General features: G+C 40.2%; 1 protein-coding gene across 6 annotated transcripts in view; it reads right to left on the bottom strand.

Annotated features, from left to right (window-relative positions):
• Positions 1–3,847: 3,847 nt before the first annotated feature.
• RAB3GAP1 (RAB3 GTPase activating protein catalytic subunit 1) overlaps positions 3,848–23,590 on the bottom strand; it is a 117,809-nt gene continuing 98,066 nt past the window's right edge. For 5 of the 6 annotated variants that reach the window (XM_025935257.2, XM_086715196.1, XM_086715198.1 and 2 more), the window contains 6 exons: positions 11,363–11,459; positions 11,166–11,269; positions 10,918–11,033; positions 9,384–9,486; positions 6,491–6,511; positions 3,848–5,631 (listed from right to left, as the gene is read on the bottom strand). In XM_025935257.2, coding sequence (XP_025791042.1) covers positions 5,395–5,631; positions 6,491–6,511; positions 9,384–9,486; positions 10,918–11,033; positions 11,166–11,269; positions 11,363–11,459 — 678 coding nt within the window. In that variant the 3' untranslated portion in view covers positions 3,848–5,394. The remainder of the gene's footprint in view (positions 5,632–6,490; positions 6,512–9,383; positions 9,487–10,917; positions 11,034–11,165; positions 11,270–11,362; positions 11,460–23,590) is intronic. The other variant, XM_025935256.2, reaches the window with a different exon arrangement.

Here is a 23,590-nt window from a genome sequence, read left to right as displayed (position 1 = left end):
CAGCCCTCTGCCTAGACAGAGTCTACTTAGCTTGTTAAACACTGTGACCCAAGGAAGGAAAAAGGAATCAAAAGAAATCGGTTGATTTGATGAGATGGTAGGAGATTCGAGGTCACTCTTGCTATTATGGGGCTGTCTGGACAGTCATCTCTATGCACACTGGCTGGGCAGGTGTGTCCTCAAGTTAAACAACGGATAACCATTCATTCACCTACAGCCATACACTTTATAGTACGGTTCCTTTAAAAAGCTTGTCTTTATTAAACAATGGCCTGTACCATGCTGGGCATTCTTTAGATGGTATCTTAATTTTGTTACAATGTGTTGGATGCTTACTTTTGTCTCCATTTGGCAAAGGAAGATGTTAGGTACCTGCCCAGTGTCTTGCGGCTCATAAAGAAGGCAGAGATTGAGACCTACCGCTGTTTGGAGGTAGGTCGATGCTTTTACACATCAGTCTCCATGGCCTACCACTGACTGGATGGGCATCTGTCCATCCGGATGGCTTCTGTGTGAATGATGCTTTTATGTGTTGAACTGTGACCCCCTGCTCCCTTCCAAAAAGAAAGGCGTGTTGAACTCCTAAACCCCTTGTACCTCAGAATGTGATGTCTGGAAACAGGGTCATTGCAGATGTAGTCAGTTCAGATGAGGTCATACTGGTGTCACAGGAAGAGAACACACACAGACACCTGGGAGAGAAGCCATGTGACAACAGGAGCCCAGACAGAAGTGCTGTAGCTACAAGCTAAGGAGTAGCAGGGCCTGCTGGCAACCACCAGAAGCAAGGGAAAGGGAGGGAAGGATCCTACCCTGCAGGTTTCAGAGGAAGCGTGGCCCTGCCAACACCTTGATTTCAAACTCAAAGCCTCCAGAACTGTGAGACAATACATTTTTGCCATTTTTAAGCCACGTGGTCTGTGGTACTTTGTTACAGAACTTTGTTCTGTTCTTTCCTGGAGAATACTTTCTATCACAGGCTTACGTACTGCAGATAGTCAACTCACCAGCTTTTTTTTTTTTAAATTTTTTTTTTTTCAATGTTTATTTATTTTTGGGACAGAGAGAGACAGAGCATGAACGGGGGAGGGGCAGAGAGAGAGGGAGACAGAAACGGAAACAGGCTCCAGGCTCTGAGCCATCAGCCCAGAGCCCGACGCGGGGCTCGAACTCACGGACCGCGAGATCGTGACCTGGCTGAAGTCGGACGCTTAACCGACTGCGCCACCCAGGCGCCCCTCAACTCACCAGCTTTAAACCCAACTAGCAGCTCCTATGGCATGAGCCGGCCCAGCCTGCACACATCTCCTCACAGGCCATTCATCCACCTTATTCTGGGACAAGATGAAGACAAATCTGCAAACTTAAACAAAGAATATTCTATCATGGTTTTGCCTGGGGCGGGGGGGGGGGGGGGGAACCACGAGCTTCTTATCAACCAGAGAGGGAAGGAATGTGGCTTCCTTAGAGAGGCTCATTTGGTTGGAAAGCAGCAGGGGGATGTGTGCCTCTGAGAAGACATTGAGGCCTCTGCCAAAACATTCCAGAGACCCCTGCTGCCGAGAAGGGCCACACAGAGGGGACAAGGGGAGAGCTCCCCAGAGACCAATCAGAGATTGGGCCACCCTGTCTTCTCTGACCAGGGGCCGAGTGGGGGCCTTCTGTTCAGCCACCTTCCTCGGCTGATAAGCCCACCCCAGGAACACTCCCTGCAACAGATGAGACTGCTCATTTGAGGGAGATTTATCCATGACCACCTGTCAGACATCACAAGCTGCCAGGGGGAAAACTGCTGGCAAAGAAGCCACGCTACTAGGAACTAGCTTTATTCTAGATAAAGAATTAGCCAAACCCATTTATCTAGGTTGATGCCATGCTCCACTTCTCAGAGCTAGAGAAAGGACAGCAGCAGTTGTCCGGCTTCCAGGAGCTCATATTCTGAAATATTCTGGCTTCAAGGTGCCCAAGAGCTCAAAATTAGAACCCAGAAAAATCAGTGCCCCCCCCCCACCCCGCCACTTGCTATCAAGAGACACTCATTCATTCAGCATTTGTTGAGCACCAAGATCTATCCTTTCCCCAACGAGCTCAGAAGGAGCTGGCAGCAAGGGTGGGGCAGGGAATTGGGTCACAGCTGGCTTGAAACAGTGGCTTCATGCTCTCACCCTGTATTGTACCCTACTTATAGCCTCTGGCCTCCAATTCCTGGCAAAGAACAGTGCACAGCAACCACAGCCCCAACTGGCTAGGGTAGAAGTGGTGAGTGCACCCATCTGCCCTCCAGCCAGGAACTTCCCTGCTCTTTGCCAGTAAAAACAGTGTTACCTTTCTGCATGCAGGTGCTCCTGTGCATCCACAGGTTTGCAACAAGCAGTTCTGAGCTTGCGTCTTATTCCACATCTCAGTGGCACTTGACACAGTTGATCAATTCCCACTTCCTTCAAATCTTTTATTTCCTAGCTTCTGGAACATCACACTCATGGTTTTCTTTCGACCTCAGAGGCTGCTCCTTCTTAGTCTCCTCTGGCAGTTCTCTTCCTCTTCCGGATCTCGGGTTCAGTCCCCAGACCTTCTCTTTTCACTGTACTCACCACCCCTCAGGGCTCTCATACTGTCTGACCTCGATTTACTGCACAAGCTCTAACCTCATCCTTAAACCCCAAATTTACATAATCACTTGGGTATTCTGTAATTTTTTCTGTGAAACAAACTGTCCCTGAAACTGAGTTTAAAATAAAAACATTATTGCACACCGTTTCTGAGGGTCTGTAATCCACGCACAGTGAGCTGGGTACATCTGGCTCTTGGTTCCTCAAGAGGCCACGGACTTCTGAGACCGAGGAGAATCCACTTGCAAGCTCACTCATGTGGCCATCAGCAGGTGTCCTCACTTCCTCACCATGTGGGCCTCTCCTTAGGGTTGTTTGTGGCATGGAAGTTGACTTCACCCACAGCAAGTGACAAGAGGGACAGAGAGACACACGAGAACATGCAGCCAAAACGGAAGCTACAACATCCTTTATAACCTAATCTTGGAAGTGCCATACCAATGCTTTCTCCATGTTCATTGGTCAAAATATGGAGGCTGGGACTACCACAGGGGTGTGAATACCAGGAGACAGGGATCAGTGGGGGCCACCTTAAAGGCTCGCTACACCACAGGTATCTAAATGCTACCTCAAAATTAATACAATGTAACTCAGGATCTTATATCACCCCCCAAAATGCTCTTCCCTCTGTCTTCTTCATTTCAACAAATAACAGCATCACTTACTGTTACTCAGGTCCCAAACCTTGAGTCATCCTTGACTTACTCATACCTTCATGGATTCCATCAGCCAATTCTGTGCATTGTTTTCAAAATATACACCATACTTGTACCCCTGCTCATCAGTGTATTGTCCACACTGCAGCCACAACTCAAATTCTGTAAACGTAAGATCATGACACTCCCCTGTTCAATATTCTCCAATGGCTTCCCTCTCAATCAAGAAACAAACCCAAGGGGCACCTGGGTGGCTCATTCGGTTAAGCATCTGACTTTGGCTCAGGTCATGATCTCGCGGTTCATGAGTTTGAGCCCCGCGTTGGGCTCTGTGCTGACAGCTCGGAACCTGCAGCCTGCTTTGGATTCTGTGTCACCCTCTCTCTGCCCCTCCCCTACTCATAACTATAATGAAAGTAAACTGGGGTAACTGCCAATAAAAAAGAAGGTACAAAGCATGTTCTTAAGACCCCTACAAGACTCCACAGGCTGCAAATATTTAGGGAGACATGAGACAGGATAAAACTAACTGAAATAAGAATAAAGTGCTCACCAGAGGAGAGAAAAGAAAAGTGGCCAAAGAAAGCAAGACTTTCCTTTTTATTAGACTCACAATGCCATTTTGAAGTCCAACCTCTTTGAAAAATGTTTCTTTACTATTAACTTCCTCAATGGGAAGCAGACAAACCCTGTCCTTGAAAGATACATTTTCTACCTGGTACAGTGCTCAGTCCTCAGGCCTGCATTGGTATGGTTTACCAACAGCAATCAAGTAAAGCATCTCAGAGAAAAGCACTGTGAAGGCTGGGAGGTAACCAACCAGGGCCTCCCCTACTTCATATGTACATATATACATATATATGTGCATATATACATATATATGTACACACTTTTTTTTTTTTACAAAAATAATATAACAGGGTTTACACAGCTCTATTAATTCTTTAAATTATATACGCAAGGTCTATGCTTCAGTATAACCATTTTTTGCTTTGGATTAAAGTGGGAATTTTAGGCTTAAAAATAGATTTGAGATTACTGAACAGAGGCCATACAGCAACACAGACTTAATAAATCTTGATCACCACATAACTAGAAATTATGTTGCTGTTATTCTTATGCTGGGTGCTATATACATCCCCATTGATTATTTTCACTTTATCTAGAATGCAAAAGCAAAATAGTTCACTGAAATAATCTTCTAATCATTACATTAGCATATACACCAAATTATACTAACTGCATGATAATCTCTATGTTCCAAAGCTGTATTTGTAGCAATGTGCTCATCTCTACTCCATTAAACATAGTGTCCAGTCAACAATTACAAAAAAAAAAAAAAAAGGAATGCATGCTGTAGAGCAAGAAGAGAACAGTTTGCAGGTTGATATCTCACTGGCAACCAACACGTAAAATAAACAAACCTTACAAGATATAAAACTAATTTGCAGTAACATTCAATATATAGTTTTCTCAGAAGGAATACATTTAAGTCACAGTTACGTGGAAAAACAGAAACTATGTGAAATTCTAGGCTTTCTCCTAGAATATTCAAAATGCTCATCAAAAGTTAATTAATACAATAAGGATGGCCACTAGATGATTGAATAAACAGAATGCCATTTAGTATTTCAAAAACACAGATTCTGGGAAAAGCTACCACCAAAATATCCAGAAATCTGAATTAACAGATATTCTGTTTTGCATACCTGATACTAACAAATACAACAAGTGTGTTTACACAGACTAAAAATGCAAGGTGATAACCTAAGGAACAGTCACAGGAAAGAATAAATGAGCACAATCCCACTGGAGTACAGAGAGCTCCTGCTGTTTTTCTGGTCCCTGTACATCCCCCTACCCACTACCCCTACCCCTGGTCAAACAAGGGCCATCTCTTCAGGGAGCAAATCTTTCAAAAGCTCAAGCCCATTCTCTCTGCCCAAACCGAGATACAACAAAGCCCAAGCATGAAGCTGGAAAAGTCTTTCAGATGCTGGTATGATTCCTGATCATTGGACTGGACAGGTCCTCTTCATGGTCTCTCAAGTTCTGACTGACACAAACTCCCTCCCACAGAAGGGGTCAGAGCAGTCTCTGAAGCCATAAATGAGGTGGCTCTAGAAGGATTAGAAGAAGGAGGTATCTGATGAAAAGGCACCTGCAAGTCTGAAATCCTCTTTGGTGAGAACACTATACATGCGCTGAGGCAGAGCTCGGGAGTACGGGGCTGGGCGTGGCACAGTGGTGCGCAATATGAGTTCCCGGCCAGCAGGAGGTGGGAAGTCTGACACCGAGTTCTGCCTTCTCTCTTCTGGAGAGCTCACTCTCTTCAGTTCCTCCTCCGGTGGAGCCATGGCTGCAGCCTTGAACAGAATCAAATGCTAAATTCAAGAGCAAGTCCAATGCTAAACTTAGATCATTTTGAAGGACAGATGAACAAACATGATAAATACATAAAAGATGTTCTACATTACTCAGTAATGCAGTCAGCCATGTTATGATTATTCAAAAACCAACACAGAAAAAGCAAGAAGCTTGAAACAATGCACGAACAGCCAGATATTACAAATAAACTGGTAACAGAGACAAAAGAGATCACGAATGCCAGGCAATCTGCTCTGAAAAGTGAGGACCATATTCCGACATCTGATGAAGAGGGAAAATGTAGTACTGGTTTCTACACGTTTCTTCTAGCAACAACCCAAGTTCAAGTCTGATGTCCTCAGTCCAGGAAGGAGCTGCTTCTCCCCAAAGTCTGGAAAGATGGTTTTTATCTCCATTCTTTCATTTCTTTCTTTTTAAGATTCATTTGCCAAATTAAAACTGGGGACACTTGTTTTGTTTGCTGAGTGGCTAAAGTGATAAAGAAATGACAGAGGTCCATGTAACGTAGCAATGGCCACAAAAGAGAAGTTCTCAATATTAAAGGCATCTAGTTTTCCATTAAAATTATGTAGAAAACATTCAATTAGAGCCTTCATTTTAATATTGGTCACTATACTTCTTTCATTTCTCAGATTATTAAATTTCTTTCAAAATACCATCGATTTAGAAAAAAATATTGTTTGGGCAATGGAAATATGAAATCATGTTATACTAAACATCAGCATGAAAGGTATGCCAAATCCAGACTGTTAAAGATGTGGTTAGTCTTAATGACCTTATGAAGTTAGAGGGATGGGAAGGAACAGGGACTATGAGGGACAAAGGCTATTTTGTTACCTCATCAGAAGATTCAGTCAGCTTGAGAAAGGGTGAGAAAAGAAACAGTGATGAAAAGGAAACAAGCAAGATGGTTTAAAAAGAGCTAGACAAGAGATTTCAAGATCATTTCAGAGACAGCATGCACTACATTAAGGAACATGATCCTATCAAAAGAATATCAAGACAAACACACACCACATAGAACACACCTAGCTGTTAAATTGAGCAGACATATCCCACTTCTCATGCATCTGATGGTTCAACAGGCAAATGTGTCATTTAATGGGAAAAATTGATAAAACTGAAACACAATCCAATCTGTGGTTTATTTGTTGAATTCCAGTGGAATCCACCACTAACACATGTAATTATAATGAAGTTTATAAAACCTTAATAAAGTGTATAACTTTAAGCACAAAGTTACAAATATGTAAAGCTGCTGTATGCTACACAAAATTCTCAGTGAAATTTAACTTTTTTAAAAAGTTAAAATCTTGATTTATTAGAATTGATATAAAGTGTCAGTTGATAATGAAAAGTTACATGAATAAACTTTAGTGGTTTACGGCCAGACATTTAAGATCTGAGTTCAAAAATGTACCAATCAGGTGCTTGTTATACGGATTACAGTCTGCCAACTCCCAAAAGCATTCCCTACAAGGTCTGAAAGTTTGAAATGTTTTACAAGTGCAATTGTACAACTGGGAAAAATGTGTAATTTCAGTATCCCTTAAAGGGGATTAGCTACACAAGGCCAATGAAAGGATGAGACACTCCTATATTTACTGATGTAAATTTTCTGTATTAATTTTCTGTATTTTTACAGTGAGCCTTTACTAACTTTCTAGGGAGGAAAAGCTATTTCCATTTTGTGGAAAATAATTTTGTTTAACTATCTAAAACAAGGAATACTCTCAGCATTAAAAATAAAAATACATTAGATTTTAAGTCCTCTTAATACACAAGTTTTTACAAGTGAGGACAGAGAAAAGAATTTCTGTAACAGGAGAAAAATTCATATTGGTGGTGACAAGGAAATGTGGTTGTTAGCTTCTGGCTAGTGAGCTGGTAAAGGATATAGGATGCAAAAACAAACTTGATTCCTGGTTTCATGGCAGAGACAAAAACAAATCAAAGTAAGCATCTACTGTTTTCTAGAACTCTATAAGGAAATTAAGTACTTGGTTTTTAACTTGAAATCTTAAAGTTAGGGAGCAATCTCGCACATAATCACAGGTTTCATTTCTTGCTAAAAATTCAGATCAGTACATTAGGCTATCAAATTGACTACATTAACTAGATATACTCCAGACAGACTCAAAGGAGATTATACAGCTTTTATATCATATGTAAACCCATGAAAATTCTTTTTGATTCTGAGAATTATACTTTCACAAGTGGGTCATTCTAGAGTCATCATAGTTCCAGGTAAAGGACACCCTGTACTTACATATCTTTCCTTGACTTACAATCAAGTTACGTCCCAAGAAACGTATCCTAAGTTGAAAATATCCTAAATTGGGAGCACCTGAGTGGCTCAGTCGGTTATGGGTCCAACTCTTGATTTCGCCTCAGGTCATGATCTCACGGTTTGTGGGTTTAAGCCCCATATCAGGCTCTGCACTGATGGCATGGACCCTTACTGGGATTCTCTATCTCCCTCTGTCTCTCTGTCACTCCTCTGCTTGTACTCTCCCTCCCTCTCTGTCTGTCTCTCTCAAGAGTAAATAAACATAAAAAAAAAAAGAAAGAAAGAAAAAAAGAAAATACCCTATGTTGAGAATACATTTACTATACCTATCCTACCAAACATTGTAACTCAGCCTGGTCTACCTTAACCAAGCTCAGAACACTCACATAAGCCTACAGTTGGGCAAAAATCATCTCACACAAAGTCTGTTTTATAATAAAATGTTGACTACCTCATGTAATTTATTAAAATACTGTACTTGAAAGTGAGTGCCAGAACAGTTGTCTGGGTAGAGTAGTTGTAAGTAAGTATATCAACTGTTTGCCCTCATGACCATGTGGCTGCCGGGGACTGGTCGTTGCACCTGCCCAGCATCACAAGAGAGGAATGTGCAGCATATACTGCTGGCCTGAAAAAAGACCAAAATTCAAAATGCGGCTTCTACTGAATATATATTTTTCTCACCATCATAAAGTCAAATATCATAAGTCAAATCATCGTAAGTCAGGGACTGTCCACAGCACACTCTGGAATACTTTTATCACAATCTTTAATATTAATGAGCCCTGACATCATCAGTACAGAGAGTATCCACACAAAGTGTAACTAGCATCACCTTCATAAAAATTCAAATTTTAATGAATGTCAGAAAGTACTACATAACTTTTGAACCTGGACTCTCAGTAGTAGAGGTAATGCCAAAGATAATTTTTGCAACTGGGCTTTCTGTCCTGAAGCCTGTTTCCCCAGTTCTACATATCTGAAATCTTGCTCTTCCTTAGATCAATTCACTATAACAGAAACAGATATACTAACTTCACAAGCAAAACTGTGAATCCATTTGGAGTACATGGAGTTTAAAATTGGTAAAACTGAACTCTATTCTAATTTGAAAGCATGCAACATTTTTTCCTACCGCACTGCAGTGGCCATTGCTGAGTCCCTATTAGATTCTACAACAATGGATTTCAGACTCTTCTGACTTCTGAAATTTATATCCTAAAATATACTTATAATTTTGTTTAAATATGTAAGAAAGAAAATGGATTTCAGAGACTCAGAAGTCACCGTTGAGAGTCACTGTTTTTATATTGTTCGAACCCAATGCCGAGACTTACACTCAACAGCTGTATTATCAGCCATGTGTGGGAATCAAACCAGCAACTTACTGAGTAGAGGTCTGGAGACATCATGACACAGACAATAAGCATATTCACATACCCTCTGAGCATTCACAAACAGCTTGTGAATGATTTTGCCAGCATGTCCTCTTCCTGCACCCACAACTAACACTTCAGGTTGCTCCAAAAGGCAACTCACAAACCTAGGGGAGAGAGGTAATGAAAGGACAGAAAGTGAGCTGCTCAGTTCACACCATGTCAGTCTCCCAGATTAATGTTGTGGAAAACTCTCAAATTGATACTGGCTAAACCTACCAAGGCTAGAGTGGAACTTTTACAAGAGAAAAGAGTCACATTTGGAATTAAAATAGACTCAAATGACAATCTTATTGCCTTTCATCTGTTTTCACAGAATTTTTAAAAACCCATCTTTGTAAAAGGGCAAAAAGAAATATTCGGTCTGTCTTTCAGACTAGAAGCTTCGAGAATACTACAATAAATAAAAGATTCGAACAGTAAATTTGGACAAAAAAACCCAAGTTATATGTATACAGCAAAGCAATGATCCACATTTCTCATTTTTGTTCTTTTAAGGGGTGTGTGTGTATGTGTGTGTGTGTGTGTGTGTGTAAAAGATACATTTTACTGGGCAAAGTCTCAACTGTGCCATTAGGTGCCGGAAACACTGCACCTCCATGTATATCACAGATAACCTATGTTAGAGTTCTGAAGCTATGAGAGTGCCTGCACCACTAATTCATACTGCTATTTTAGAAATGATTCCCTTGATTAGCATTCATTCTTCTCATTTAAAAGGAAGGAATTTTCAAGAGCAAAGAAGGCTAAGACAAAATTTCCCCGAACACAAGACATAAAATTCTAACAAGAACTTGTTAAGAGCTATAGCATGTCTTGTCATATGATATTATTTAGCATCAATAATGCCATTTCATTTCTGAAAAGGCTGATGAAGACTTTAAAATTATGATAAATTCAAGTTGCTGAAGCGGCTAATTTGGAAACACTTTATCACATATAAAAACATTTTTCTTTCAAGTACCATAAGCAACAACGGAAAGGGACTCATACTAACAGGTAATGGTGCCAAGACTTTCTCAGGAGGAGGAAATGATTGACCCGGTCATCTGTATCATCCTGGAGAGGCCATCTGGTCACTCTTTCAAAACATGTTCACAAGGTACACAAGATATGCACCTTTGCTATCAAAAACCTTACTTAGAGTTAAATAAATAACTAGGAATATTGGGGAGAAATACAATTTCACAACACCTCAGACTGGTTAAAGAACAGTGAGAGCTGAAAGCAAAGCTCTGGGGCACTGCAAGTAACAAAGAATCACTAGCTCTTCCACAGGCAACTGCAGGCACATTCCTAGAAAAAAAGACCTGGTAGACTTGTTTTTAAATGTAGAAGGAATGGATCCACCTTGCAAACACCCAGAAATACAGGAGAAGTCAAATTCTATGATAATTAAATATTTTTCTGTCTCTAGCTGATGCTTGTTACAAATAACACAGGGGTACAACAAAAGAATCTCAACATTCTATTAAAGTTTTCTGAAGAGAATGGTGGTTTTTCCTACTGCAGATAAAAGTTACTCAAATATCAATTACTTTTCAAGGTCTTCCTTTTCCTCCTCTTGTTCACATTTCTCAGTTCCAAACTTGGCTTTCAGTGAGCGGGCTCTGGCAATTATAGCTTCTACATTAGTAATTTGATGGATGATTTCCTAACAGTGGAAAAGGGAGAAACATACATTGGAAAGCAGCAAAAAAAGCAGCCTTTAAAAAATGTAACTTTAAAATAATCATTGCCAACTGGGGAGAACACTTGGCCAGACCCCGACATACAGCAAACTTACTTCCAATTTCTTGTCTTCTGGATTGGGGAAGTGCAGAACTTTACTGGAATGAGTTATTATCTGCTTTATAATCTTCTTAACTGAAGAAATGTTTTCCAGATTTTCTATTTTGAAAAAGATCAAAGCCATAATTAAGTCAGGCAAAATATACTTTCATTTTGGAAATAAACTAATGACTAATGAAGTAAGACATTTACCTTCTTCCTTTACCTTGAGTACAGCTGCATGAATTACACAAGGTAACAGGTGCCGAGCAAGGTCTGCAGGTTTCTGGACTGCCAGATAGTGCAGCACCTGAAGGAGGCATAAAGTTACATAAATGACCAATGCAGCTGTCAAAGAATAAAGTCACCATCTATGAAAGAAAAAAATCCTCTGCATTAGAGAGCTCTCTTAGTACCTTGCCGTACTCATCCAGGTAAGGAGCTACCAACAACGTTAAGAATAATATCACTGAAAACAATTCAGGACTTCAGTCTTTAATAGTGGTGAATATTCCCACATTTTACTTTTCTTGCTTCCATATGTAATACATGCAAGTAAGGGAAATACAAAGAAAATAAAAACTGTCTGTAAATTATACCACCTATATACATATTAGGTGAACTAAGTATGTAAAATACTGTTCTATAAACTGCTTCTCGCTTAACATTTCCAAACACTGATAGAGACCTTCCACTAATTTTTTTGTTTGCTTTAGTTGTTTTGATTGTTTTTTTTCCAAAATGGAAATTGTTTTATTATTTTTCAGATTAAAAAAAATACAGAGATGGGGCTCCTGGGTGGCTCAGTCAGTTGAGCATCCAACTCTTGATTTCGGCTCAGGTCATGATCCCAGGATTGTAGGATCAAGCCTCTCATCAGTTTCAGCAGTGGGTGTGGAGCCTGCTTAAGATTCTGTCTGTCTCTCTCCCTCCCTCTGCCCCTCTCCCCTGCTCATGTGTGCTCTCTCTAAAATAATAGTAATAACAATAAAAATTAAAAAAATAAATAAATTCAGAGAAGTTATGTATAACACATGGACCTTACCTTAATGCTCCTTATTCAAGAGCAATAAAGATAAAAGAAATATAATCTCATAGGTAAGCATGGATGATAAATGCTCACAGATTTCAGAAACAAATACAGAGAAGTATAATGTAAAAGTTGTCTAGAAATCCTACTTCCTAAAGGAGCAACCTATTTTTCTGTTTATCTTCTTAGACTTATTTCTTTTTTTTTTTTTTAAAGGTATTTTTTTTTAACGTTTATTTATTTTTGAGACAGAGAGAGACACAGCATGAGCAGGGGAGGGGCAGAGAGAGAGGGAGACACAGAATCCGAAACAGGCTCCAGGCTCTGAGCTGTCAGCACAGAGCCTGACGCGGAGCTCGAACTCACAGACCGTGAGATCATGACCTGAGCCGAAGTCGGACGCTCAACCGACCGAGCCACCCAGGCGCCCCTAGACTTATTTCTATTCCCATTTAAACACAAAGATACAGATACATATGCAATTTCTTAACAAAAAATCATAATGCACATACTATTTTAGAACTTGCTTTGTTCCTTTAATGACTTATAACCTTTATTTTTTGGCTTGGGAGAGTTTTCTGTGGTTTGAAAATTTTTTTAATTAAGAAATACACATACCAGAGTATTTATAAATAGTTTAGAAGACACTAATTTTAGAAGAACTGTTTAGAATGAACACTCATTTACACATCAACCAGCTTAAGAAACAGAGTATCACCAGCACTTTCCAAGTCCCTGTTGCCTCCATGATCAAGTCTCCCTCCCTCATGCACCTCACCCTCAACAAATAATATAGTTTTCTCACATAGCTGTGTAGCCCTAAATAATGTATACGCTTAGTTTGGTCTGGTTTTAATCTTTATATAAATGCAATGTTTCTAGTTACATTCCCTCAGTGACTTGTTCTTCACTTGGCATTCTTTTTGAGACTGCATATGTTGATACATGCTAATATTAAAATGTTCCTCCATTGATGGACGCCTGTGTGGCTCAGTCGGTTAAGCGTCCAACTTTTGGTTTTGGCTCAGGTTATGATCTTGCGGCTTCAGGGGTTCAGCCCCGCATCAGGCTCTGTGCTGCCAGCACAGAGCCTGCTTTAGATTCTCTCTCTCCTCTCTCTGCCCCTGCCCAACTCGTGGTGTGTGTCTCTCTCAAATAAATAAACTTTAAGAAATGAAATGAAATGAAATGAAATAAAATAAAATAAAAATAAAATAAAATAAAATAAAGTGTTCCTCCATTGATAGACTTCCCCACTCCACCCCCTGCCAAATTATTGACTATTACAAATAAGGTTCCTGTTATGTTATTGGGTATGTTTCCTGGTACACATGTAGAAGAATTTCTTGAAGGTATATACCTAAAAACAGAGTTAGGATATATACAAGACAATGCCAAGTGACTACTTACCTAGACTCACCTTTACCTCATTTAATTGCGTGCATCTCTCTCCTCTGTGCACATAATATATACTTAACATTTTTTTTCGTGAATAATCTGAAAGCCAGTTACATACATCATGTCCCTTTATCTCCAAATATCTATTTCCCCAAATTAAGAATGTTTTCTTCTATAATCAAAATATAAACTATTATGATTATATAAACTATATAAACTACCTTTAACACTGATCAAATACTTTTAATCTAGTCTACTATCCTTATTTCATTTTTGTCAACAGACCACATAATGACTTATATTACCCACCACCATACAGGATCCAATTAAAGACCATACACTGTCTTAAGTTGTCATACCTCATTAATCTCAACAAATCTCGAAGTTTTCCAGTCTTTTATAACACTGACATTTAAAAAAAACTTTTTTTAACGTTTATTCATTTTTTGATAGAGACAGAGCTTGAATGGGGGAGGGACAGAGAAAGAGGGAGACACAGAATCTGAAACAGGCTCCAGGCTCTGAATTGAAAGCATAGAGCTCGACGCAGGGCTCGACCTCACAGACTGTGAGATCATGACCTGAGCCGAATGTGGACACCCAACTGACTGAGCCACCCAGGCGCCCCTATAACATTGACATTTTGAATACAGTACCCTCCCCTCACCTTTCTGAATAAGTGGAATCCCACACTTTATTCATATTTCCTTAGTTTTAAAAATTTTAGATATAATTTACATACCATAAAATTCGCCACTTTAAACATACACTTCAGTGGTTTTTAGCATACTTACAAGTTATACAACCATCACCATTATCTAATTCCAAAACATCTTAATCACCCCAAAAAGAAGCCCATTACCCAACAGCAGTCATTCCCTCATTTCTCCCACCTCCTAGCCCCTAGTAACTACTAAACTAACTTTCTGTCTTCATGAATTTGCCTATTCTGGTATTTCCTATAAATGGAAGCATGTAACATGTGGCCTTCTATTTCTGGTTTCTTTCACTTAGCACTTAGCACACTGTTAGCACAGTGTTAAGGTTCTTAGCACAATGTTAAGGTTCGTTCGTGTTATACCATGTATCAGAACTTCATTCATTTTTATGGCTCAATAGTATGCCATTGTATGAATATGCCACATTTATTCCTTCATTAGTTGACAGATGAAGGTTTGTTCCTCTTTTTTGCTATTATGAATCATACTGTCAATATCTGTATATTCAATTTCCTTAGGGTTTTTTGTTTTTTTTTTTTATATATTTTTGAGAGAGACAAAGAGAGAGAGAGAGAGAGAAACAGAGAGGGAGACAGAGTATCCGCAGCAGGCTCCAGGCTCTGAGCTGTCAGCACAGAGCCTGACATGGGGCTCAAACCCACAAACCGTGAGATCATGACCTAAGCTAAGTCGGATGCTTAACCGACTGAGCCACCCAGGCATCCTTCAATTTCCTTAGTTTTTATTTACGTCCTTTTCCTATTTCAGGAGCCCATCCAGGATACATTATATTTGGTAGTCATGTTTCTAGGCTCCCCTTACATGTAACACTTTCTTAGACTTCCTTTGTGTTCACTCCCCTTGACAGTTTTAAGGAATTCTAGTCAGGTATTTTGTAACAAGAGCCTCTACTCGAACTTATTTGATGTTTTTCTTATGATCAAACTGGGGCTAGGTATTTCTGGGAAGACAAGAAGTGCTACTTCATCACCTCATATCAACAGCACATGAAACTACCAATATGACTTATCCCTGTTGTTAACCTCGCTCACCTGGCTAAGACAGTATTGTCAGATGTCTGCACTGTAAAGTTACTCATGTTCTCTAATTTAAATACTGTACTCTTTAAAGGAAATCACTCTGTACAGCCCATGTTTATGGAGTGGGATTTATGCTCCACCTCCTTGTAGGCAGAGTAGATTTGGAGTTCTTCTACATTAGATTGGTCTCTTCTCACCAATTTATTTACTTATTTCTATCACTATAGACTCAAGGATGTTTATTTCATACTTTGAGTTACAGTCCAATAGTATTTTATTTTATTGTTCAAATTGTTCCAGTACTGGTCATTGGGAAATGTTTTAGTTGGTTCCTGTGTCCCTTTAATATACTCCTACAATGGTATGTTGGGGGGTTTTTTGGTGTTTTGGGTTTTTTTGGGTTTTTTTTTTTTTTGGCTCATTTTAGAATACAATGTCTCTTATCTTGGGTTTACCTAATGTTTCCTCATGACTTGATGCAAAATATACAATCTCGGATCAGTGCTAAGTGCTGGTGGATCCTTACAACACATCTCGATGTAGACAATCTGCATCTGCCCCTTATTACTGATATTAATTTTGACCATCCACTCAAGGTATTACCCCATTTCTCTACTACATTTATTTCCTTGCAATTCAGAAGTAATCTGTGGAGAAACACTTTAAAACCATGCAAGTATGATGCTCTTCATCCAAATTCCCACCTGGACATCTCCTGGTTAATTCTTACTTGAACCAATTAATCTTTACTATGAATACTGCTGTAAAATGAAGGGTTTTCAACTCCAGCATACCCTCCATATTCATCTGTCATCTTTGAGCTGCAATACCTCCCTTCTCTCTCGTTTATCTGTAAATTATCAATGGAGACCCATGGGTGCTGACTTTTTTCCAATGGTTTATAATTTGTTACAATCCTTAATTATTTGCCATTCAGCTTGTCCAGGTTTTGACAATAAGAGTTCCTTTAAGCTACCTCCTTAGGAAATACTCCTCTTTTTAAGCAGTTTCTTATTTTCTGGCAACACATAATGTTCCACATTCATATTATACCTTCTTTATCCCAATTCCCAAACCAGCCATTTCTCTGAGGAAGACACAGTTCCTTTTAGTAAGAAATGTTCTAGAAATCAATATATATGTGTTTACTGCTACTGAGATGTCCCTGCTTCTAGACACCTTCAGAAGAAAGCTACGAAATATATGCTTGTATATATGCATATGCATATACCCACATACCTATCGATACTTTAGAAACCTATAGTTCCACACTAACACTTCCAATTCCAATCCACTGCCATTGGGTCTCCCTCACTTTCTTCAATTCCATGTTTGCATCGCACTTCCACAGCAAGAATTCTGGCTTCTAACACCACCAACACATTTAATTACTCATTTGCTCAAACAATAATCCACCAAAAAGTTTCAGAACTGCTTACCCACATAACTACAACAAACAAATTTAGAAAACAAAGTTTAGTATTTGTCTGCAGTGCTCTCCCACCTCCCGCCAAACCAGAGGGTATACAGTCAAACATATCTTATGTGATTGATCATAAATTACTTGAGTTAAATTATCCTCCTAACCTTGACCTCGTTTCAGTGTGGTTATGTTATTATCTGAATCACACCCGAGTTCATTTATCCAGCTTGCTTTCAGTTTTGGTCATGTCCCCCCTGTCTATTCTTGTTAATTTAATTTTTGATTATGCAGGCAATTAACATTTTTCCAGAAGTCAAAGTGTACAGGAAGTATACTCTTCTCTACATGTCACTCCCTTCCACACTCCTTTTACTCTATATTTTCTTCCCCCTTTCAACCATTCCAGGTAACTAATTTCAATGCTTTCAGTTTTGTGAAGATAAATTTGTTTTTGTGAAGATAAAGAGGTGTTTTTTTTTTTTTTTTTATTTATATATGAAATTTATTGTCAAATTGGTTTCCATACAACACCCAGTGCTCATCCCAAAAGGTGCCCTCCTCAGTACCCATCACCCACCCTCTCCTCCCTCCCACCCCCCATCGACCCTTAGTTTGTTCTCAGTTCTCAACAGTCTCTTATGCTTTGGCTCTCTCCCACTCTAACCTCTTTTTTTTTTTTTTTTTTTTTGTTCCCCTCCCCCATGGGTTTTTCTTAAGTTTCTCAGGATCCACATAAGAGTGAAACCATATGGTATCTGTCTTTCTCTGTATGGCTTATTTCACTTAGCATCACACTCTCCAGTTCCATCCACGTTGCTACAAAAGGCCATATTTCATTTTTTCTCATTGCCACGTAGTACTCCATTGTGTATATAAACCACAATTTCTTTATCCATTCATCAGTTGATGGACATTTAGGCTCTTTCCATAATTTGGCTATTGTTGAGAGTGCTGCTATGAACATTGGGGTACAAGTGCCCCTATGCATCAGTACTCCTGTGTCCCTTGGATAAATTCCTAGCAGTGCTATTGCTGGGTCATAGGGTAGGTCTATTTTTAATTTTCTGAGGAACCTCCACACTGCTTTCCAGAGCGGCTGCACCAATTTGCATTCCCACCAACAGTGCAAGAGGGTTCCCGTTTCTCCACATCCTCTCCAGCATCTATAGTCTCCTGATTTGTTCATTTTGGCCACTCTGACTGGCGTGAGGTGATATCTGAGTGTGGTTTTGATTTGTATTTCCCTGATAAGGAGCGACGCTGAACATCTTTTCATGTGCCTGTTGGCCATCCGGATGTCTTCTTTAGAGAAGTGTCTATTCATGTTTTCTGCCCATTTCTTCACTGGGTTATTTGCTTTTCGGGTGTGGAGTTTGGTGAGCTCTTTATAGATTTTGGATACTAGCCCTTTGTCCGATATGTCATTTGCAAATATCTTTTCCCATTCCGTTGGTTGCCTTTTAGTTTTGTTGGTTGTTTCCTTTGCTGTGCAGAAGCTTTTGATCTTCATAAGGTCCCAGTAATTCACTTTTGCTTTTAATTCCCTTGCCTTTGGGGATGTGTCGAGTAAGAGATTGCTACGGCTGAGGTCAGAGAGGTCTTTTCCTGCTTTCTCCTCTAAGGTTTTGATGGTTTCCTGTCTCACATTCAGGTCCTTTATCCATTTTGAGTTTATTTTTGTGAATGGTGTGAGAAAGTGGTCTAGTTTCAACCTTCTGCATGTTGCTGTCCAGTTCTCCCAGCACCATTTGTTGAAGAGACTGTCTTTTTTCCATTGGATGTTCTTTCCTGCTTTGTCAATGATGAGTTGGCCGTACGTTTGTGGGTCTAGTTCCGGGGTTTCTATTCTATTCCATTGGTCTATGTGTCTGTTTTGGTGCCAATACCATGCTGTCTTGATGATGACAGCTTTGTAGTAGAGGCTAAAGTCTGGGATTGTGATGCCTCCTGCTTTGGTCTTCTTCTTCAAAATTACTTTGGCTATTCGGGGCCTTTTGTGGTTCCATATGAATTTTAGGATTGCTTGTTCTAGTTTCGAGAAGAATGCTGGTGCAATTTTGATTGGGATTGCATTGAATGTGTAGATAGCTTTGGGTAGTATTGACATTTTGACAATATTTATTCTTCCAATCCATGAGCAGGGAATGTCTTTCCATTTCTTTAAATCTTCTTCAATTACCTTCATAAGCTTTCTATAGTTTTCAGCATACAGATCCTTTACATCTTTGGTTAGATTGATTCCTAGGTATTTTATGCTTCTTGGTGCAATTGTGAATGGGATCAGTTTCTTTATTTGTCTTTCTGTTGCTTCATTGTTAGTGTATAAGAATGCAACTGATTTCTGTACATTGATTTTGTATCCTGCAACTTTGCTGAATTCATGTATCAGTTCTAGCAGACTTTTGGTGGAGTCTATCGGATTTTCCATGTATAATATCATGTCATCTGCAAAGAGCGAAAGCTTGACTTCATCTTTGCCAATTTTGATGCCTTTGATTTCCTTTTGTTGTCTGATTGCTGATGCTAGAACTTCCAGCACTATGTTAAACAACAGCGGTGAGAGTGGGCATCCCTGTCGTGTTCCTGATCTCAGGGAAAAAGCTCTCAGTTTTTCCCCGTTGAGGATGATGTTAGCTGTGGGCTTTTCATAAATGGCTTTTATGATCTTTAAGTATGTTCCTTCTATCCCGACTTTCTCAAGAGTTTTTATTAAGAAAGGGTGCTGGATTTTGTCAAAGGCCTTTTCTGCATCAATTGACAGGATCATATGGTTCTTCTCTTTTTTTTTGTTAATGTGATGTATCACGTTGATTGATTTGCGAATGTTGAACCAGCCCTGCATCCCAGGAATGAATCCCACTTGATCATGGTGAATAATTCTTTTTATATGCCGTTGAATTCGATTTGCTAGTATCTTATTGAGAATTTTTGCATCCATATTCATCAGAGATATTGGCCGGTAGTTCTTTTTACTGGGTCTCTGTCTGGTTTAGGAATCAAAGTAATACTGGCTTCATAGAATGAGTCTGGAAGTTTTCCTTCCCTTTCTATTTCTTGGAATAGCTTGAGAAGGATAGGTATTATCTCTGCTTTAAACGTCTGGTAGAACTCCCCTGGGAAGCCATCTGGTCCTGGACTCTTATTTGTTGGGAGATTTTTGATAACCGATTCAATTTCTTCGCTGGTGATGGGTCTGTTCAAGCTTTCTATTTCCTCCTGATTGAGTTTTGGAAGAGTGTGGGTGTTCAGGAATTTGTCCATTTCTTCTAGGTTGTCCAATTTGTTGGCATATAATTTTTCATAGTATTCCCTGATAATTGTTTGTATCTCTGAGGGATTGGTTGTAATAATTCCATTTTCATTCATGATTTTATCTATTTGGGTCATCTCCCTTTTCTTTTTGAGAAGCCTGGCTAGAGGTTTGTCAATTTTGTTTATTTTTTCAAAAAACCAACTCTTGGTTTCATTGATCTGCTCTACAGTTTTTTTAGATTCTGTATTGTTTATTTCTGCTCTGATCTTTATTATTTCTCTTCTTCTGCTGGGTTTAGGCTGCCTTTGCTGTTCTGCTTCTATTTCCTTTAGGTGTGCTGTTAGATTTTGTATTTGGGATTTTTCTTGTTTCTTGAGATAGGCCTGGATTGCAATGTATTTTCCTCTCAGGACTGCCTTCGCTGCGTCCCAAAGCGTTTGTTTTGTTGTATTTTCATTTTCGTTTGTTTCCATATATTTTTTAATTTCTTCTCTAATTGCCTGGTTGACCCACTCATTCGTTAGTAGGGTGTTTTTTAACCTCCATGCTTTTGGAGGTTTTCCAGACTTTTTTCTGTGGTTGATTTCAAGCTTCATAGCGTTGTGGTCTGAAAGTATGCATGGTATGATTTCAATTCTTGTAAACTTATGAAGGGCTGTTTTGTGACCCAGTATATGATCTATCTTGGAGAATGTTCCATGTGCACTCGAGAAGAAAGTATATTCTGTTGCTTTGGGATGCAGAGTTCTAAATATATCTGTCAAGTCCATCTGATCCAATGTCTCATTCAGGGCCCTTGTTTCTTTATTGATCGTGTGTCTAGATGATCTGTCCATTTCTGTAAGTGGGGTGTTAAAGTCCCCTGCAATTACCACATTCTTATCAATAAGGTTGCTTGTGTTTATGAGTAATTGTTTTATATATTTGGGCGCTCCGGTATTCGGCGCATAGACATTTATAATTGTTAGCTCTTCCTGATGGATAGACCCTGTCACTATTATATAATGTCCTTCTTCATCTCTTGTTACAGCCTTTAATTTAAAGTCTAGTTTGTCTGATATAAGGATGGCTACTCCAGCTTTCTTTTGGCTTCCAGTAGCATGATAAATAGTTCTCCATCCCCTCACTCTCAATCCAAAGGTGTCCTCAGGTCTAAAATGAGTCTCTTGTAGACAGCAAATAGATGGGTCTTATTTTTTTATCCATTCTGATACCCTATGTCTTTTGGTTGGCGCATTTAGTCCATTTACATTCAGTGTTATTATAGAAAGATATGGGTTTAGAGTCATTGTGATGTCTGTATGTTTTATGCTTGTAGTAATGTCTCTGGTACTTTGTCTCACAGGGTCCCCCTTTGGATCTCTTGTAGGGCTGGTTTAGTGGTGACAAATTCCTTCAGTTTTTGTTTGTTTGGGAAGACCTTTATCTCTCCTTCTATTCTAAATGACAGACTTGCTGGATAAAGGATTCTCGGCTGCATATTTTTTCTGTCTAGCACACTGAAAATCTCGTGCCAATTCTTTCTGGCCTGCCAAGTTTCAAAAGAGAGATCAGTCACGAGTCTTATAGGTCTCCCTTTATATGTGAGGGCACGTTTACCCCTTGCTGCTTTCAGAATTTTCTCTTTATCCTTGTATTTTGCCAGTTTCACTATGATATGTCGTGCAGAAGATCGATTCAAGTTACGTCTGAAGGGAGTTCTCTGTGCCTCTTGGATTTCAATGCCTTTTTCCTTCCCCAGTTCAGGGAAGTTACTCAGCTATTATTTCTTCAAGTACCCCTTCAGCACCTTTCCCTCTCTCTTCCTCCTCTGGGATACCAATGATGCGTATATTATTTCTTTTTAGTGTATCACTTAGTTCTCTAATTTTCCCCTCATATTCCTGGATTTTTTTTATCCCTCTTTTTCTCAGCTTCCTCTTTTTCCATAACTTTATCTTCTAGTTCACCTATTCTCTCCTCTGCCTCTTCAATCCGAGCCGTGGTGGTTTCCATTTTGTTATGCATTTCGTTTAAAGCGTTTTTCAGCTCCTCGTGACTGTTCCTTAGTCCCTTGATCTCTGTAGCAAGAGATTCTCTGCTGTCAGCTATACTGTTTTCAAGCCCAGCGATTAATTTTATGACTATTATTCTAAATTCACTTTCTGTTATATTATTTAAATCCTTTTTGATCAGCTCATTAGCTGTTGTTATTTCCTGGAGATTCTTCTGAGGGGAATTCTTCCGCTTGGTCATTTTGGATAGTCCCTGGCTTGGTGAGGACCTGCAGGGCACTTCCCCTGTGCTGTGGTGTATAACTGGAGTTGGTGGGCGGAGCCGCAGTCAGACCTGATGTCTGCTCCCAGCCCACCGCTGGGGCCACAGTCAGACTGGTGCGTGCCTTCTCTTCCCCTCTCCTAGGGGCGGGATTCACTGTGGGGTGGGGTGGTCTGTCTCGGCTACTTGCACACTGCCAGGCTTGTGATGCTGGGGATCTGGCGTCTTAGCTGGGGTGGGTAGGCAAGGTGCACAGGGGCAGGAGGGGCAGGCTTAGCTTGCTTCTCCTTAGGTGATCCACTTCAGCAGGGGCCCTGTGGCAGCAAGAGGGAGTCAGATCCGCTGCCGGAGGTTTGGCTCCGCAGAAGCGCAGAGTTGGGTGTTTGCGCGGAGCGAGCAAGTTCCCTGGCAGGAAATGGTTCTCTTTGGGATTTTGGCTGGGGGATGGGCGGGGAAGATGGCGCTGGCGAGCGCCTTTGTTCCCCACCAAACTGAGCTCTGTCGTCCGGGGGCTCAGCAGCTCTCCTTCCCTTTGTCCTCCAGCCTTCCCGCTTTCTGAGCAGAGCTGTTAACTTATGACTTCCCAGACGCTAAGTCGCGCTTGCTGTCGGAACACAGTCCGTCAGGCCCCTCCGCTTTTTGCAAGCCAGACTCAGGGGCTCTGCTTGGCCGGCGAGCCGCCCCTCCGCCCCGGCTCCCTCCCGCCAGTCCGTGGAGCGCGCACCGCCTCGCCGCCCTTCCTACCCTCTTCCGTGGGCCTCTCGTCTGCGCTTGGCTCCAGCGACTCCATTCTGCTAATCCTCTGGTGGTTTTCTGGGTTATTTAGGCAGGTGTAGGTGGAATCTAAGTGATCAGCAGGACGCGCGGTGAGCCCAGCGTCCTCCTACGCCGCCATCTTCCTCCTGGCCCCGAGGTAAGTGTTTTCTTAATCTCCCCCTCTTTTTACACAAAATGAAGCATACTACATATATTCATTTGTACTTTACTTCTCTCTTAAAAATATCCTAAAAATCGCTATCAGTTAATAGACATTTTCCTCATTTTTAAACAACTGCAAAGTCCTCTATTATGTAGATCAACCACAGTTTATTCAATAAAGCTCCTAAATTTGAGCATACAGATAGTTTCCAGTATTTTCTAATTACAAGCAATACAGGAATGAACAACTTAGTGCATCTTTATTTTTGTTTTGAAAATACTAGGGTAAATTACTAGAAATAGGATTGCTTTTTGGGTAAAAGGGTAAATGCACATTAAGTTTCATTAAATACTGCCAAATTCCCCTCCATAGGGGGTTGTACCATCATGCCTCTCACCAGTAA

This window comes from Puma concolor, chromosome C1 (assembly GCF_028749965.1).
Source record: "Puma concolor isolate L17-30 chromosome C1, mPumCon1.1.hap2, whole genome shotgun sequence".
NCBI lineage: Eukaryota > Metazoa > Chordata > Mammalia > Carnivora > Felidae > Puma > Puma concolor.
Note: the sequence above shows the minus strand (reverse complement) of the source record. Positions and strands in the feature narration are given on the sequence as shown.